The sequence below is a fragment of the Pseudoliparis swirei genome, chromosome 8, assembly GCF_029220125.1.
Source record: "Pseudoliparis swirei isolate HS2019 ecotype Mariana Trench chromosome 8, NWPU_hadal_v1, whole genome shotgun sequence".
Lineage (NCBI taxonomy): Eukaryota > Metazoa > Chordata > Actinopteri > Perciformes > Liparidae > Pseudoliparis > Pseudoliparis swirei.
In genome coordinates this window covers 3,844,079-3,860,652 of record NC_079395.1, presented here as the reverse complement: position 1 = coordinate 3,860,652, position 16,574 = coordinate 3,844,079, and the positions used below count along the sequence as shown (strand labels likewise).

Below are 16,574 nucleotides of genomic sequence, written 5' to 3'. Positions count from 1 at the left end.
AGAAAAAAAACTTTAAAATAATAACTGCACACATTTATTGATTTATGTTATTAACTTCCGTGACGTTCGTCCCTCGTGGTGAACGAGGAAGTTTGAATATAATATAAAAACATTCACAGTCACACGGAGGCTCCGGGCAAAATCTCCCCAAAAATGAAAATTAAAAAATCAGACATTTTATTTCCCCTCTCTCTCTTTCTTTTGGGGGTTTTGTATTCTCTCTCTCCCCCACCCCCCCCCCCCCCCCCCGGTTCACAGACGCCTGTCTTGTCTGTGGGGAGTGTGTCTGATATTTACTGGAAAAAAAGGGCTGAACCCGGCGTGTGTGTGTGTGTGTGTGTGTGTGTGTTTTATGTTAATGTCTTCTTCTTCTTCTGTCAAATCACGTTTTTTCCTCTTGTGAAATGGGGACAAATTTGCAAGTACAATCTCGTCTGCGCGGGGCAGATGGACAATGGAGGAGGAGGAGGAGGAAGAGGAGGCGTGAAGAGGAACTCCCTGCTTTCCCCCTCTTCCTTCGGGGGGGGGGGGTCTTCTTCTTCTTCATTCGCTCTGTGAAACGTCTGATTCCCCTCCTGAAACAAACTGGATATTTGTGCTTGTTCTGTATTTATAATTTCTTTTTTACCCTGCATCACATAATAATATGAATAATAATCATATTAATACTAACAATAATAATAATAATCTCGTGTATATTAAGACATTTGATGGTCTCTCATTCGTCTCTCTCTGCGCTGAGCCGCAGGCTTTTGATTTGAACGTGTTGAGACCAGGAGGGAGAGTCCTGATGCTGCGTTACGGGGAGGACGAGGGAGGTGAAGGGGAGGAGGAGGAGAGGTGAAGGGGGGAGGAGGAGAGGAGGTGAAGGGGGGGGAGGAGGTGAAGGGGGGGGGGAGGGTTACACAATCGTCGGTGAAACGACGGGCGCGCATTGGATCCTCGATGTTCGAATGTCCCGCCCCCTCAGAACGTTTGATTTTCAATCATTGCGTCCCAAACACACACACACACACACACTTATCAAACACACGCACACACTTATCAAACACACACACACACTTATCAAACACACACTCCCCCCCCCCCCCCCTACTGTTACTAACAACTGCAACCAAACTTGATGAAGCAGGTGGGGTCAGGCTACATTTGTTTTACTCAATAGACAGCCGTGATAAAGAGACCTGGTGTGTGTGTGTGTGTGTGTGTGTGTGTGTGTGTGTGTGAGTGGGTGTGTGTGAGTGTGTGTGTGTGTGAGTGTGTGTGTGTGTGTGTGTGAGTGTGTGTGTGAGTGTGTGTGTGTGTGTGTGAGTGTCTGGGGCTTTTCCGCCGTCTGTCCCGTGAAAGATGACGGAGCGGTTTCAGCCGGGGGGCCGTTAGCAGCCGAGCGAGACGCGATCCGTCCCTGGGAAACGACGAATAAGAAGAAGAAGAAGAAGAAGAAGAAGAAGAAGAAGAAGAAGAAGGCGGATAAATAAGAAAATGCATTTTGCAAAGGGTGATTGCAGTGGAAAAGCGTGAGGAATCAGCACTAATGCAATATTAATGGTCCTGCTAAGCCCCCCCCCCTCTCCTTTGCCCCCCCCCTCCAATACTTTTTGTTGATGATGCTTCTCCAACGGGCCGATGATCTTTTGTATCAGGAGGCGCATTAATAAAAAGCCCCCCCCCCCCCCCTTACTAGTAGATGAATCTGTTCTATGCACTGGACCCGCAGCCCGACTCTCTTCTTCTTCTTCTTCTTCTTCTTCCATTTGTCATCCACGGGGCATTGAGGTCGAGTCGGCCATGGCCGGCGACGCCCACCGGTTTCCGGGCACGCCTCAGGACGGCTCAGATTAAATGGTGCCGCCCCCCCCCCCCCCCCACTGTGGGTCTTTCTGCAGGGGCCACTCTTTATCAGGTGCTGAATGCTGGAGGCGGCAGTGAATGAAATCATAGGGGGGTCACACAAGAATTCCAGGACCCCCCCCCCCCCTCCTTCAGGGTTTCTCTTTGCTGACGGGGCGAGGCAGGAGGGATCTGACAAGGCTTTCAAAGCCTCCTTTCCATTAACTCACCTCCTCTAATCTCCGTGTCCTCCACCACCGGGGGGGGGGGGGGTCTCTCTTTTTCTTTCACTCTCTCTCTGAGCACCTTTTCCTCAACACTTCTTCTCTCCGGCTGCGAATGCAACACAAAACATGTTAATGTGCGGCATTAAAAAATGACAATCGGGGCAAGGTAATGACGGGGGGGAAAAGAAGGGGGGGGGGTATTTCACTGTGCTGCAGAGATAAAGCCGAGTCATCTGTTCCCCTGTTATTTATTTCTTTGGATCGCTCCGGTGGGGGAGGAGGGAGGTGAGGCCCAAGCATCGGCGCCGCAATCTGTAGCTCTTCTCTTCGGGTTCCTCTTCCCTCGCTCTTTGTCGTCGGATCATTACGCACTGTGTGATGTAATGTGGGGGGGGGGGGGGGAGCCTATTGTCAACTCTCTTCGTAGTCGGCTCGAATTATCGCCCCGGTGTTGTTGTTTTTTCGCGCAATCAAAAAGCTTTGTTATCGTAAAGCGTCCCTTGCGTCGTTTTGAACAGTGAGAAAAGAAGAAGAAGAAGGAAGGAAGAGAAAGGAAGAAGAGGAAATAGAAGGAAGAAGAGGAAGAAGAAAGAAAATAAGGAATATAAAGAAGACAGAAGGTAGAGGAAGAAGAAGAATATGAAAGAAGGATGAAGAGGAAGAACAAGGATGGAGATGAAGAAGGATAGAGATGAAGGAAGAGGAAGGAAGAAGGAGGGTGAATAAGAATAAGTAGTAAGAAGGAAGAGGAAGTATGAAGTAGAAGAAGACAGAAGGAAGAGGAAGAAGACAGAAGGAAGAAGATGAAAGAAGAATGAAAAGGAAGAAGAAGGATAGAGATGAAGGAAGAGGAAGGAAGAAGGAGGGAGAATAAGAATAAGTAGTAAGAAGGAAGAGGAAGTATGAAGTAGAAGAAGACAGAAGGAAGAGGAAGAAGACAGAAGGAAGAAAATGAAAGAAAATGAAAAGGAAGAAGAAGGATGGAGATGAAGAACAAGAAGGAGGAAGGAAGAAGGAGGGAGAAGAAGAAGGAAGAGAAAGGAAGAGGAAAAAGAAGAAAAACGAAGGATGGAGATGAAGAAGAAGAAGGATGGAGATGAAGAAAAAGGAAGGATGGAGATGAAGAAGAAGAAGGATGGAGAAGAAGAAGAAGAAGAAGGATGGAGATGAAGAAAAAGGAAGGATGGAGATGAAGAAGAAGAAGGATGGAGATGAAGAAGAAGAAGAAGAAGAAGGATGGAGATGAAGAAGGAGAAGAGGAGCAGTAGTTTGTGCATTCTGTGCACTCCTGGCTACAGATGGCGGAATAATCGCGTGTGATGACAGTTTTCCTCCAGCGCGGCGATATGCATATTTATGTTGTCTCCAAAAAAAGACCCGTATGATTTAGACCTTCGTGTGTCGGGGTGGGGGAGGGGCGGGGCTTTGGGGGCGGGGCTTAAAAAGTGTTCCGATAGCTCTCCGCTCGGCTTCGATCCCGGGACGTTCCACTGCGACATTCCAGCGGGGGTGGGTTTCAGCTCCTCCTGGTCTTGATTGATTATTGAAATCACCTGGTGTCGCTGTCTTGGGGGAAGAACTTTGGGGCGTGGCTTAAAAGTGTTCGGATAGCCCTCCGCTCGGCTTCGATCCCGGGACGTTCCACTGCGACATTCCAGCGGGGGTGGGTTTCAGCTCCTCCTGGTCTTGATTGATTATTGAAATCACCTGGTGTCGCTGTCTTGGGGGGGGGGGGGAAGAACTTTGGGGGCGTGGCTTAAAAAGTGTTCCGGATAGCTCTCCGCTCGGCTTCGATCCCGGGACGTTCCACTGCGACATTCCAGCGGGGGTGGGTTTCAGCTCCTCCTGGTCTTGATTGATTATTGAAATCACCTGGTGTCGCTGTCTTTGGGGGGGGGGGGGGGAAGAACTTTGGGGGCGTGGCTTAAAAAGTGTTCCGGATAGCTCTCCGCTCGGCTTCGATCCCGGGACGTTCCACTGCGACATTCCAGCGGGGGTGGGTTTCAGCTCCTCCTGGTCTTGATTGATTATTGAAATCACCTGGTGTCGCTGTCTTTGGGGGGGGGGGGGGGAAGAACTTTGGGGACGTGGCTTAAAAAGTGTTCCGGATAGCTCTCCGCTCGGCTTCGATCCCGGGACGTTCCACTCCTGCGCTCCAGCGGGGGTGGGTTTTCAGCTCCTCTGGTCTTGATTGATTGATTGACATCACCTGGCGTCGCTGTCTTTGGGGGGAGGGGCTAGAGTGGAGGTGTGCGTCCCGCGCTCCGGACCTTCTTCTCTCTGACCTTGTCCTCGCCTGCTGCCTCCACAGGGCAGCCGCATCGACCAGATCCCCACCAAGTTCAGCCGGGCGGAGTCCACCAAGTTCCTGGCGCTCACCGTGGCGTCGCTGCTGTGCATCGCCGCCGTGCTGCTGGCCTCCAGCGCCGTCTACTGCCTCCGCCACCGCTCGCACCACAAGCTCAAGGAGAAGCTCACCGGCCTGGGCGGCGACGCCGGCGGCGGCGACGCCACCGCCACCTATCAGGTAGGACGCCGTTATTGGGCGGAGAAGATGGATGGAGTTTGGGTTTTTTTCTCGGGCCGGTAGCCAGAAAACTAAAAGTCCCGATCGTTACGTTTCTGCGCGGCACGAGAGTCGTGGAGTTTTTTCCGACATTTCTGAGCGAAATAAAATCGTTTGAGGCACAAGTCGTGTGTCAGAAACTCCCCGTGACACGAAAGAAACAAAAATAATCCGAATAAAAAACAACTGGAATATGTTCTGAAGATTAAAGGCAATAATTAAGGGTCTTTAATTTCATTCTTTCTTTTGTTTTCACAGGTTACACTATAGCTCACATTACTAGACAACAATAACAACAACAACAAAATGGCATAACATGACAGAAAAACACAGACATAAATCACCATCCTCCATATTGAACCTACTATAACAACTGTATTTATATCATTCTTACCACCTTTCTAAAGGAGGATTATGTCCAACATGTCCGCTACACAGGAAGCCAGACACGGCGACAACCAATGCTACAAAGAAAAAACAGCACAACAGAATTATAGAACAGGAAACCCCCGATTACGTCCATCAAAACCAATAAATCATATAAAACTAGAACGGGCACTCGGTAGAGCGCATACCTTCGCATATCACAAGATTGGGCATTGAATTATGAACATTTTGGCATTAGTTGCATGCCAATTGGATAAAAATTGACCGCGCTACGGTAAAAAGAAGATGTTGACCTTTCCATGACCTTGACATTGACCTTTGACCCGATCTATCCCAAAATCTAATCAAATGGTCCCCGGATAATAACCAATCATCCCACCAAATTTCATGCGATTCGGTTTCATACTTTTTTAGTTATGCGAATAACACGCATACAAATAAATAAATAAATACACGGCGATCAAAACATAACCTTCCGCATTTTCAATGCAAAGGTAATAAATATATTTAAACCCATTCCTTCACAGAGTCACTTTAATCCCAAGATTGCAAACTGGCATTCTTCCTAATGGCCACCAGGGGGCGACTCCTCCGGTCGTATAGACGTTCATAATCTATCTCTGCTGGTTTATTTCATGCAAATCAAGTTTTTAAACGTGGCGTGTGTGTACGATTTTTTCTACAGCTGTGAATTCACGTAAAACAGAAGATTCCTAGTCCTTTTTTTTGGATGACGCTTCTCGATAAAGTCCCGTACTTTACCTCAAGCGCAGCGCTTCTAGAGTCGCTTTTACTTTGAAACGGCCGGTGGGGTTGAAAGGGAAAGTAACTCTTTCCTGAGTGTCAGCCAATCAGCGGCTTCTATTTCATCCTAACCGTACGAGTCATGAGGCGACATCCCCCCCCGACAGGGCTCCCCCCTCTGAGTCATCACATCCAACTCAGTCATTATTCTTTGGCCCAAATAGCCGGGGGTGAAATTTAATTTACAGAATCTAATATTAATTGGCTTTTTGAGCAATATGTTTTCCGTCTCTCTCTCACTCTCTCTCTCTCTCTCTCTCTCTCTCTCTCTCGCTGACCTTCTCCATGTTTTTAAGTGGGAGTGGTCCTGTGGGCGTCGGCCTTGTTTTAATGAGCCCGTCCCCTAAGTGCTTCCCTTTTATGCTCTCCTGTGGGGGTTTTTAACTCCTCAAATAGCCCCGTGTGCTGCGTCAGAGGTTTAACCTCGACGCCGGGGACTCCTTCAGATTCACAGCCGTCCGCGTTCTCACGTTTACCGGCGAGGAAGAAGAGGGACACGGGCTTCCACAAAGTCTCGACATGTCGGCTGTTCCACCTCCTCTGGTGACTTCAAATATCCGCTTTCTTCTTCTCGTCTCCGAGACTCTAATTGGAAAAACGTTAATAAAAGAAAAAATGCTCTTCCTCGCTGTCCTCGTCTTCATCGAGTCTGTCGACAGCGAGCCGTCCCCGTGAAAGGCCTCAGTGTTCAGCTCCCATCTGAGCCGTGTAAGCCTCAGCTCTTTGTCAGAGCTGCTGTGCTGGGGGTGTGTGTGTGTGTGTGTGTGTGTGTGTGTGTGTGTGTGTGCGTGTGTGTGTGCGTGTGTGTGTGTGTGTGTGAAGTCCCTCCGGCTACTAGCAATTAAAGCAGAGAGGAAGCGTCAGGCTGCCTGACTGCCTTTCCACGGGGTCCTCCTTCACACTGCCTGTCAAACAGACACACACACACAAACACACACACACACATTCATGCACACATGCACACACACACACACGCACACACACACATGCACACACGCACACACACACAGTCATGCACACACACATATGCACACATGCACACACACACGCACATGCACACGCACACACACACATTCATGCACACGCTCGCCCTGTTTTGCGGCCTCGCTCCTCACCGTCTCTCTCTCCGTCCTCCTCCACCTTTCATCTCTCTCTCCGTCCTCCTCCACCTTTCGTCTCTCTCCGTCCTCCTCCACCTTTCGTCTCCCTCTCCGTCCTCCTCCACCTTTCATCTCTCTCTCCGACCTCCTCCACCTTTCGTCTCCCTCTCCGTCCTCCTCCACCTTTCGTCTCTCTCTCCATCCTCCTCCACCTTTCGTCTCCCTCTCCGTCCTCCTCCACCTTTCGTCTCCCTCTCCGTCCTCCTCCACCTTTCGTCTCTCTCTCCGACCTCCTCCACCTTTCGTCTCCCTCTCCGACCTCCTCCACCTTTCGTCTCCCTCTCCGACCTCCTCCACCTTTCGTCTCTCTCTCCGTCCTCCTCCACCTTTCGTCTCTCTCTCCGTCCTCCTCCACCTTTCGTCTCCCTCCGTCCTCCTCCACCTTTCGTCTCCCTCTCCGTCCTCCTCCACCTTTCGTCTCTCTCTCCGTCCTCCTCCACCTTTCGGCTCTCTCTCCATCCTCCTCCACCTTTCGTCTCCCTCTCCGACCTCCTCCACCTTTCGTCTCTCTCTCCGTCCTCCTCCACCTTTCGTCTCTCTCTCCGTCCTCCTCCACCTTTCGTCTCTCTCGCCGTCCTCCACCTTTCGGCTCTCTCCCCTCCAAAAATAAATTTGCACTGATTTTTTTTCTTTTCTTCTAAATTTAAGAGATATATCGAATTTTATAAATTCAATTTAATAAATAAAATAAATAAAATAAATAAATAATATAAATTAAATATATTAAATATATTAAATAAATTAAATAAATAAACACATCTGGATTTAAAGGGTTCATCCCAGATGTTCCAGTATTCACCGTTAGCCCTTTTGTTTTGAGACCTCGACCAGAACCCCGAAGGGTCTTCGGGCTCCTTCCCTCAAACGTAGCGATGAAGGAAGCACTTCCTGTTTATTGATGAAGGAAGCACTTCCTGTTTATTGATGAAGGAAGCACGTCCTGTTTATTGATGAAGGAAGCACTTCCTGTTTATTGATGAAGGAAGCACTTCCTGTTTATCGGCGACGAGACATTTGGAAATTCAAACTAAATCAAGTGCAAAAAGTTGATGTCTGTCCACTTGTATCCTCAATGTGAGCTTTATATTATATATACTTCTAGTTGTGTTCAGCATTTAAAGACACCGTGAGCACCGCCCCCCCCCCCCCCCCCCGGCGCCATATTGTGTCGCGTGCCCCGCTTTTTTAATTGTGTTTGTTTGTTTGCATGTTGACACACCCCTCCAACCCCCAAACCCACCCCAGTCCCCCCCCCCCCATCATTAGTGGGCTCTTATGAAAGAAGGGGGTGCCTTCGGGTGGCACACGCCACTCCCCCCCCCCCCCCTGAGGGTGAAGCGGTGGTTGGAGACGGTCATGTGGTGCCAAGCGGATTCCCTGGCGTGATGCCCATGAGAGAGAGGGGGGGGGGGGTGTTTGGGGTGTTTCCTTTGACCTTTATGTGTTTGGGGGGGGGGGGGGTAAAGCTCTGTTCACACAAACTCATTCACACGCGTGTCACCTTCGAGGTGTTCGTTGGCTTCTGACTTTCTTCTTGCAGCCTGAGAGAGAAAACTCTTTGTATTTAAGCTTTTATTTTGTTATTCCCCCCCCAACAAACAAACAAACAAACAAACAACAGCCATCTTCAGGATACAAAGACGCCTCCTGGTGTCGGTGTGTTGCCCAGAAGGAAAAACACAAAGAGCTTCATGGTAGTTTTATATTTCAGTTGCTTGGATGATAACTTTATATCTGTTGCATAGCAACACAAACACAATCCCATCAAGTGTTCTTCTCAAGCCGTCAGACATTTGTTCTCATCAATTCCAACTGTTTAAAAAAGAAAAAGAAAATCAATTTAATCAAAAGACTTGAAGCTTTTCTAGAGATTGGTAATCCATCACGGGGAACAGTTGAACGCCGTTATTGTCAAAGTCAATGCAGGTGCAGGAATAAACGTGCCCCCCCCCCAACCTCAACCCCCCCTCAATGTCCTGGGAAACAAAACAACAAGCATAGTTTTTTTATTTAGCCACAAGACAAATAATGTAGCTGCTGTTGTCCTGAGTAATTTTCTCACCGGTTGGAAGGAGGCTGAATTATTCCGATGTCCTTGAACTCATCACGATGTCTTGGTGACGATGACATCATTTATAAAAGGAAAACGATGCCCCAAAAAAATTGCCGACGCCTCTCCGCTCCCCATGAGGCTCCGTCACTGAGGGCGTGAGATGAGAGGCGACATTGAGACGCTGGAGGACGCCCCCCCCCCCCCCCCGGTGGTCCACTAATGAAGTGCGAGCGTTTGAAAATCAATAAGCTGTAAATGAAGATGCTCGTGAGGAAGCAGGACTTCAGAGGACCCCGTAAATCTGCTCAGTTCAGACTCTAAACCTGTCCTGGGGTTTTTTGGGGGCCTTGTTGTCCTCTAATTGGCTCTCGGAGGGGGGGGGGATTTTATTTTGTATCCGTTTTAACGGCATCATTTATCGTTGTTGCTGCGAGCGGCTAAAACTTCACTGCGTGGGCTCGTTGAAATACGAGCGCTATCGATCACCCCGGACAAAACTCCCAGAATGCCGTGCGCCGTCCCGATTGGGCTAACTGGGGCCTTCAGCGGCCAGAAGGGCCAATATTCAGCTTTTATTAAATATCCTCAAAGTGACCAGTTAGCGAGAACCCGAGCGGCTGCGGCAGCGGTCCGGGGAACACGCCGACACGTCTACATCTTCTTAGTTTGGGATCAAAATGGTTTAAACAGAAAAGTGGAGGAAAAAAATTTGTGTTTTTCCCAAAAGTGTTAGTCAAGATCCTGATGTAGAGCCTCGTATACCTGTATCCAGCTGTTATGCATGCAGCTGTTTTTGTTATAGAAGTCAATAATTTGATTTTTTGTTCACACTTTCTATGATGTCATTGTTCTAGTAATGTCTGCTGCATAAATCGAGTTATAAACACTTTTAAAGATCCATATGATGATTTAAAACACATTTAAATCATGTTATGATGATTTGCTACATTTGTCTTACTCCTGGTCACTCAGGGGTCGTATTAAAGTGTTTTAAGGTCATAGTGTTCGCTTGTAAAGTTTAAATCTATCATTAAATGTATACGCAAGAACAACATAAAACGTTTAAAATTAGATTTTGTTTGAATTAATGAAGTGAACTAATGAGCTTAAAAACTTCTACAGGTTGGAAATGATTTAGAATTTAATTGCAAAAAGAACGTTTCCTCTGGTTACAAACATTCGTGTCGCCTCACTAAAAGCGATTCAACTTTGATTTCACAACTTTATTACGGGGCTCTGGAGGAAGGGGGGCGGAGCTCGGGCAATCATTTCTGACGTGTGATGCAAATTTCAGAATAAAAGCCCACGTTGGAGACGATATTTATCGATGTTTTCACTATGATATTGGATTTTCTGATCAATCCATCGGCGTACCGATCCAGATCAACGTTGTTCTGGTTGTCAGGAGAACTAATGAGCTGGAAAACATCTCCAGTTTAGAAATGATTTAGAATTTAATTGCAAAAATAAAGTTTCCTCTGGTTACAAACACACCTCATAAAGTGAGTTCTGATTTGTGTTTTCTTTCTTTCATCTCGAGTATTTCTGGGAGTTTTTCTCTTGTCGAGCGAGGCGGCAGCGTCTCCCGCGAGGGCTTTGACTCACCTGACTCCTCCCTTTGACTCACCTGACTCCTCCCTTTGACTCACCTGACTCCTCCCTTTGACTCACCTGACTCCTCTCTCTGACTCACGTGACTCCTCCCTTTGACTCACCTGACTCCTCCCTTTGACTCACCTGACTCCTCCCTTTGACTCACCTGACTCCTCCCTTTGACTCACCTGACTCCTCCCTTTGACTCACCTGACTCCTCCCATTGACTCACCTGACTCCTCCCTTTGACTCACCTGACTGCTCCCGTTGACTCACCTGACTCCTCCCTTTGACTCACCTGACTCCTCTCTTTGACTCAACTGACTCCTCTCTTTGACTCAACTGACTCCTCCCTTTGACTCACCTGACTCCTCCCTTTGACTCAACTGACTCCTCCCTTTGACTCACCTGACTCCTCTCTTTGACTCACCTGACTCCTCCCTTTGACTCACCTGACTCCTCCCTTTGACTCACCTGACTCCTCTCTTTGACTCACCTGACTCCTCCCTTTGACTCACCGGACTCCTCTTTTTGACTCACCTGACTCCTCCCTTTGACTCACCTGACTCCTCCCTTTGACTCAACTGACTCCTCTCTTTGACTCACCTGACTTCTCCCTTTGACTCACCTGACTCCTCCCGTTGACTCACCTGACTTCTCCCTTTGACTCACCTGACTCCTCCCTTTGACTCACCTGACTTCTCCCTTTGACTCACCTGACTCCTCCCTTTGACTCACCTGACTCCTCCCCTTCCTGCAGGAGCTATGTCGGCAGCGCATGGCGGTCAAGCCGCCGTCGGAGCGCCCGGAGCCCGCGTCCTCCCGCATCAACAGCGTGTCGTCTCAGTTCAGCGACGGCGGTCCGACCGTGAGCCCGTCGGCGAGGAGCAGCGTCTCCTCCTGGAGCGAAGAGCCCGCCCACTCCAACATGGACATCTCCACGGGTCACATGATCCTGGTGAGTCTCCGCCCCCCCCCCCCCTGCGCCCGCACGCCGACGCCAAACAATGGCCGTCCACGAGGAAGCGAGTCTAAATGTGTTGTGTCGTTTGACTTCGAGGATGAATTCCAGGACTTCGAGGTGGCTCGAGGTCAGTTTTTCAAAATAAAATAAACGTGTAGATCCAATCCGCCCACTTCCTGTCGGGGGGAATCCTAGAGGAGGATCCTTCTGAAGGAGGTTCAACTGCAACTCACAGGTCTTGTCTTGAGTTCATACGGAGCAGGTAGCTAACGGAGCTGTCAGCTGGAGGCTCAGTGAGTAATGCGCTGTTTAGTTTCTCCTGTCTGTTGTTCCAAAGTCCTGCGACTGAAACTCTCTGGACTACAACGGGGTGAGGGATCTAAAGAGCTGCAGACAAGTGGAAAGCATGAATCTTGCCGCAGTTATCTAGCTAAGAGCATGGAGCTAACTCGCTAACAGCATGAAGCTAACCCTGTTTGCAGAGCAGAGCAGCAGAAGGAGACCGAACTGGCATCGAAAACACAATGAAGAAGTTCTGAAAAACAGACACATTCCCTCAAGAATAATGGAAGCAGGCTCGTCGCAGATATGATTGACTTTAACCAGAGAGTTGTTGAGAAGTTTGACCACTTTAAAGAGAGGAGGCTACTTTTCTTTACAGTAGTGGGTCTGCTCTGTCACCCAATGTAACATGTGATCTCTTTCTGACTCTATTCTGCTCTGAACCTCTTTCATGTGAGGGTGAAACTCTTTTATTTTGCAAACCTCTGAAACCCAACCCAATGTTCCTTAAAGCTGCTCTGAACCTCTCATGCCCAAAGTCACAGTGTGTTGATAGTTGTTATTGGACAGTGTTGAGCACGCTGTGTTCTTGAAATAAAGCTTTCTTTTTTACAATATTCTACTCAAAACCTCTTTTCTTCTCATTGTTGAGTGCTATTTAAACTGCGCCCCCCCCCAAAACAAATTTCACCAGCCGCCACTGCCGGAGCCATTTAAAGGAACCGCATCAGCTCCTTCGGGTCCCTCGTCCATTACAAGACGTCCACGGGAAAGTTCCTCGGGGCCACATCCGGATTGTGGTCTCATTTGCAGGCAGTTGATCAAAGTCACTTTGTCCTCCTTGATTATGAATATTGTATGGAAGGTAACGGCCGAGGTGATGGTCGTGGATTCTGTACGGATATTGAAATGAGGAGAACGTGAATACGGGAACTCGTTTGACAGCTTTTCCAAACATATTTATATATATATATTTATATACATATATATTTATATACATATTATATATATTTATATTTTTATATATATATATATATATATATGTATATATATATTCATATATATATATTTATATATATATATATATATACATATTATATATATAATTTATATTTGTATATACAGGACTGTCTCAGAAAATTAGAATATTGTGATAAAGTTCTTTATTTTCTGTAATGCAATTAAAAAATCAAAAATGTCATGCATTCTGGATTCATTACAAATCAACTGAAATATTGCAAGCCTTTTATTCTTTTAATATTGCTGATTATGGCTTACAGCTTAAGAAAACTCTAAAATCCTATCTCATAAAATTTTAATATTTCCTCAGACCAAGTAAAAAAAAGATTTATAACAGCTGAGTGTTTGTCAAGGCTCAGGAAACCCTTGCAGGTGTTTCGAGTTAATTAGACAATTCAAGTGATTTGTTTAATACCCTACTAGTATACTTTTTCATGATATTCTAATATTTAGAGATAGGATATTTGAGTTTTCTTAAGCTGTAAACCATAATCAGCAATAAATCAGAATAAAAGGCTTGCAATATTTCAGTTGATTTGTAATGAATCCAGAATGCATGACGTTTTTGTTTTTTTAATTGCATTACAGAAAATAAAGAACTTCATCACAATATTCTAATTTTCTGAGACAGTCCTGTATTTATATATATATATTTATATATATTAATATTTATATATATATATTTATATACTGTATATATATATATATATATATTTATATATTTATACTGTATATATACACATAATTATATATGTATACTGTATTTATATTGGTAGAAATCTCCGACCATCCCTTTGCCTCACCTCCTCACCTCCTCTCTCCTCTCTCCTTCAGTCCTACATGGAGGACCACATGAAGAACAAGGACCGGCTGGAGAAGGAGTGGGAGGCGCTGGGCACCTACCAGGCCGAGCCCAACGCCTGCACCGCCGGCCTGAAGGACGGCAACGCCAAGAAGAACCGCTCCGCCGCCGTCGTGGCGTGTAAGCGATGAACTCTTCTTCTCTGTTTTTGTTTCAGCCTGTCAGCGCCCTCCGTCTCTCTCGGTCTGATGAGTGGCCACATTAGCATTTAGGAATCAGAAAGAGTGAGTGGAGCACTGCTTCGGTGTCCACACCTACAGACCAAGCGTTTGGGGGCGTGTCTTCACATCACAATTAACACAGAAGTTGGATATCGGCACATAAATATCCGTACGGGCAGATTTCGGTTGCCATAAACACCCTGAGGATTCAACGCTAGACGACTAAACCCCGAAGAAGTTGCAAAATTGGACAAATAACAATTGGACCATGTGGTCTCCGATGATCGGGGACGTGAGTCAACGCGCTTTTATTCCATCGTCTCGACCTTTAATCTACTTTGCTGTTATTTGTACGTTCAAAAACAACTCCTGGGGGAGAAATGGTCGTCGTCACGGCGACGCCACCCGTTTGTTTGTGGCCCGCCACCAAGTACGTCGCCACTGGCCGTCGCCATCTTGTTGGACGGGCGGAGGAGGGACTTCGGGTAGCGACCAGGTAGCCCCGCCCCGAAAGCATTCGCCTCTTCGCGGTCCATTTGACTCTAAATGGGATCCTAGCTTTACCGTAGACGTCCGTGCAAGCAGACGGAGGAGTCGCCCCTGCTGGTCAGTACAGGAACTGCATGTCTGAGACACTTCAGAGAACCACGTGTTGAAGGAGAAGAGAAGAGACAGTAATGTCTCCTCTTTATTCGCAGAGGGAAGACAACCCCTAATTTCGGAGTGGAGCCAAAACATTCCTCCCACCACCTCTCCTCAACACTCCCTGTATATATATATATATATACCCTATATATATATATTCTGAACCCGGCCTCTATTATCAGAAAGCTGGCGCAGATGCAGTGAGCAGCAGGCGTGTAAATTAGTTTTCTATTAAAGCTCCTCTCTCTCTCGGCAGCGACATCATCAATGATTACAATGTCTACGCTTCTGTGGAAATGGCCCATCCGGAAAAAAAAGAAAAAGCCTATTCCATTCTCTCCACCGCGGCCCGGGCTTAATGAAATCCAGGTTGTCAGCGGGGAAAAGCAGTTATTCAGGAATAAATTGGGCTTTTCCCTATTTGAAGCACCGCTGGCTTCTCTCGGGGGAAAAAAGAAGGAATTCTGAACTCTTTAGCCGAAGACTTGAGACTTCTGAGTGGAAAAATGTACAAAATTCGGAAAGAAATTTCCCTCGCATGAAATTCCAGTGGAGCAGAGAGGATGTCGGGCGCGTTTACTAAGTATATAATATATATATATATATATATATATATAATATGACAATACGCTCAATGCATACTGTGCGGACCAACAGTAAACACATGCAGTTAAACTCCCACACTCTTTACCTCCCCTAAACTTCTTTTAATATTAAATATTGAACATATTCTGTTTCACTTCTTCCAAACTCTTATTTCAAACTGAGTGAAAGATGTTTTTTGCATATTTGTCCTGACACATTTAGTACTTTTGAAAGCTTTTGGATCTCCGTTTGACTTTAAAATGAAAATCCTCTCAGTTCTCGTGCCAATAGACACTTTTTTTGTGTTGCTTTTATTGTTTAATTGTCAATTTTTTATAATCTTACGGTGGCTTTCTGGTAACAAGCAGTTGTTATATATACTTTAATATATATATATATATATAAATATATATATATAAATATATATGTACTTTAATACATATATATAGTTGTTATATATACTTTAATATATATATATATGCTTTAATACATATATATACTTTAATATATATATACTTTAATATATATAAATATATATAGTTGTTATATATACTTTAATATATATATATATATTAAAGTATATATAACAACGCTATATATACTTTTATATATATATACTTTAATATATATAAATATATATATAGTTGTTATATATCATTTAATATATATATATATATATTAAAGTATATATAACAACTTTATATATACTTTAAGATATATATACTTTAATATATATAAATATATATATAGTTGTTATATATACTTTTTTAAATATATATATATATATATTAGTGCTGTGAAAAATAACGCGTTAACGCGTTATGATTAAATTACAGGATTAATTAGTTAATTTTTTTTTACGCATTTAACGCATGCGCAGAATGAGCTTCCAATCCGTCTGTTGTTGGTCGTCTCTAACCAGCACACTGCGCGCACACTGGTGGGCAAGTTATGTGCACCCCTGTGTATAAATGTATATATCCGTCTTTTGTCATAAATCTTTATGTTCTCACAAAAATATACCGAGAATATCGATAATATGTGATTAATCATGATTAATCCACAGAAACCTGTGATTAACCTGATTAAAATTTGTAATCGTTTCACAGCCCTAATATATATATATATATATATATATATACACATAGATATACTTTAAGACTATATACTTGGATGAACTCAAGCCAACCAGCAGCTCGGTGCTGATCTTAATCTTCTACAGTGAGTCTGAACAATGAACCGATCTGAATATCTCATTACGATGCGTGAGATGCTGAACTGACAGACCCCCCCCCCATTTGTGTTCCAGATGATCACTCCAGAATCACCTTGAAGGTGGAGAACAGCCAAGGCAACTCTGATTACATCAACGCCAGCCCCATCGTGAGTACACCACCTCCCACGGTCCCCGCGGGGGGGGGGGGGGGAATATACA

General features: G+C 45.6%; 1 protein-coding gene across 2 annotated transcripts in view; it reads left to right on the top strand.

Moving 5' to 3' along the window:
• Nucleotides 1-16,574, top strand: part of LOC130197554 (receptor-type tyrosine-protein phosphatase N2-like) — a 159,097-nt gene that overhangs the window by 124,407 nt on the left and 18,116 nt on the right. For both annotated transcript variants that reach the window (XM_056420280.1, XM_056420281.1), the window contains 4 exons: nucleotides 4,369-4,584; nucleotides 11,381-11,578; nucleotides 13,721-13,868; nucleotides 16,449-16,522. In XM_056420280.1, coding sequence (XP_056276255.1) covers nucleotides 4,369-4,584; nucleotides 11,381-11,578; nucleotides 13,721-13,868; nucleotides 16,449-16,522 — 636 coding nt within the window. The remainder of the gene's footprint in view (nucleotides 1-4,368; nucleotides 4,585-11,380; nucleotides 11,579-13,720; nucleotides 13,869-16,448; nucleotides 16,523-16,574) is intronic.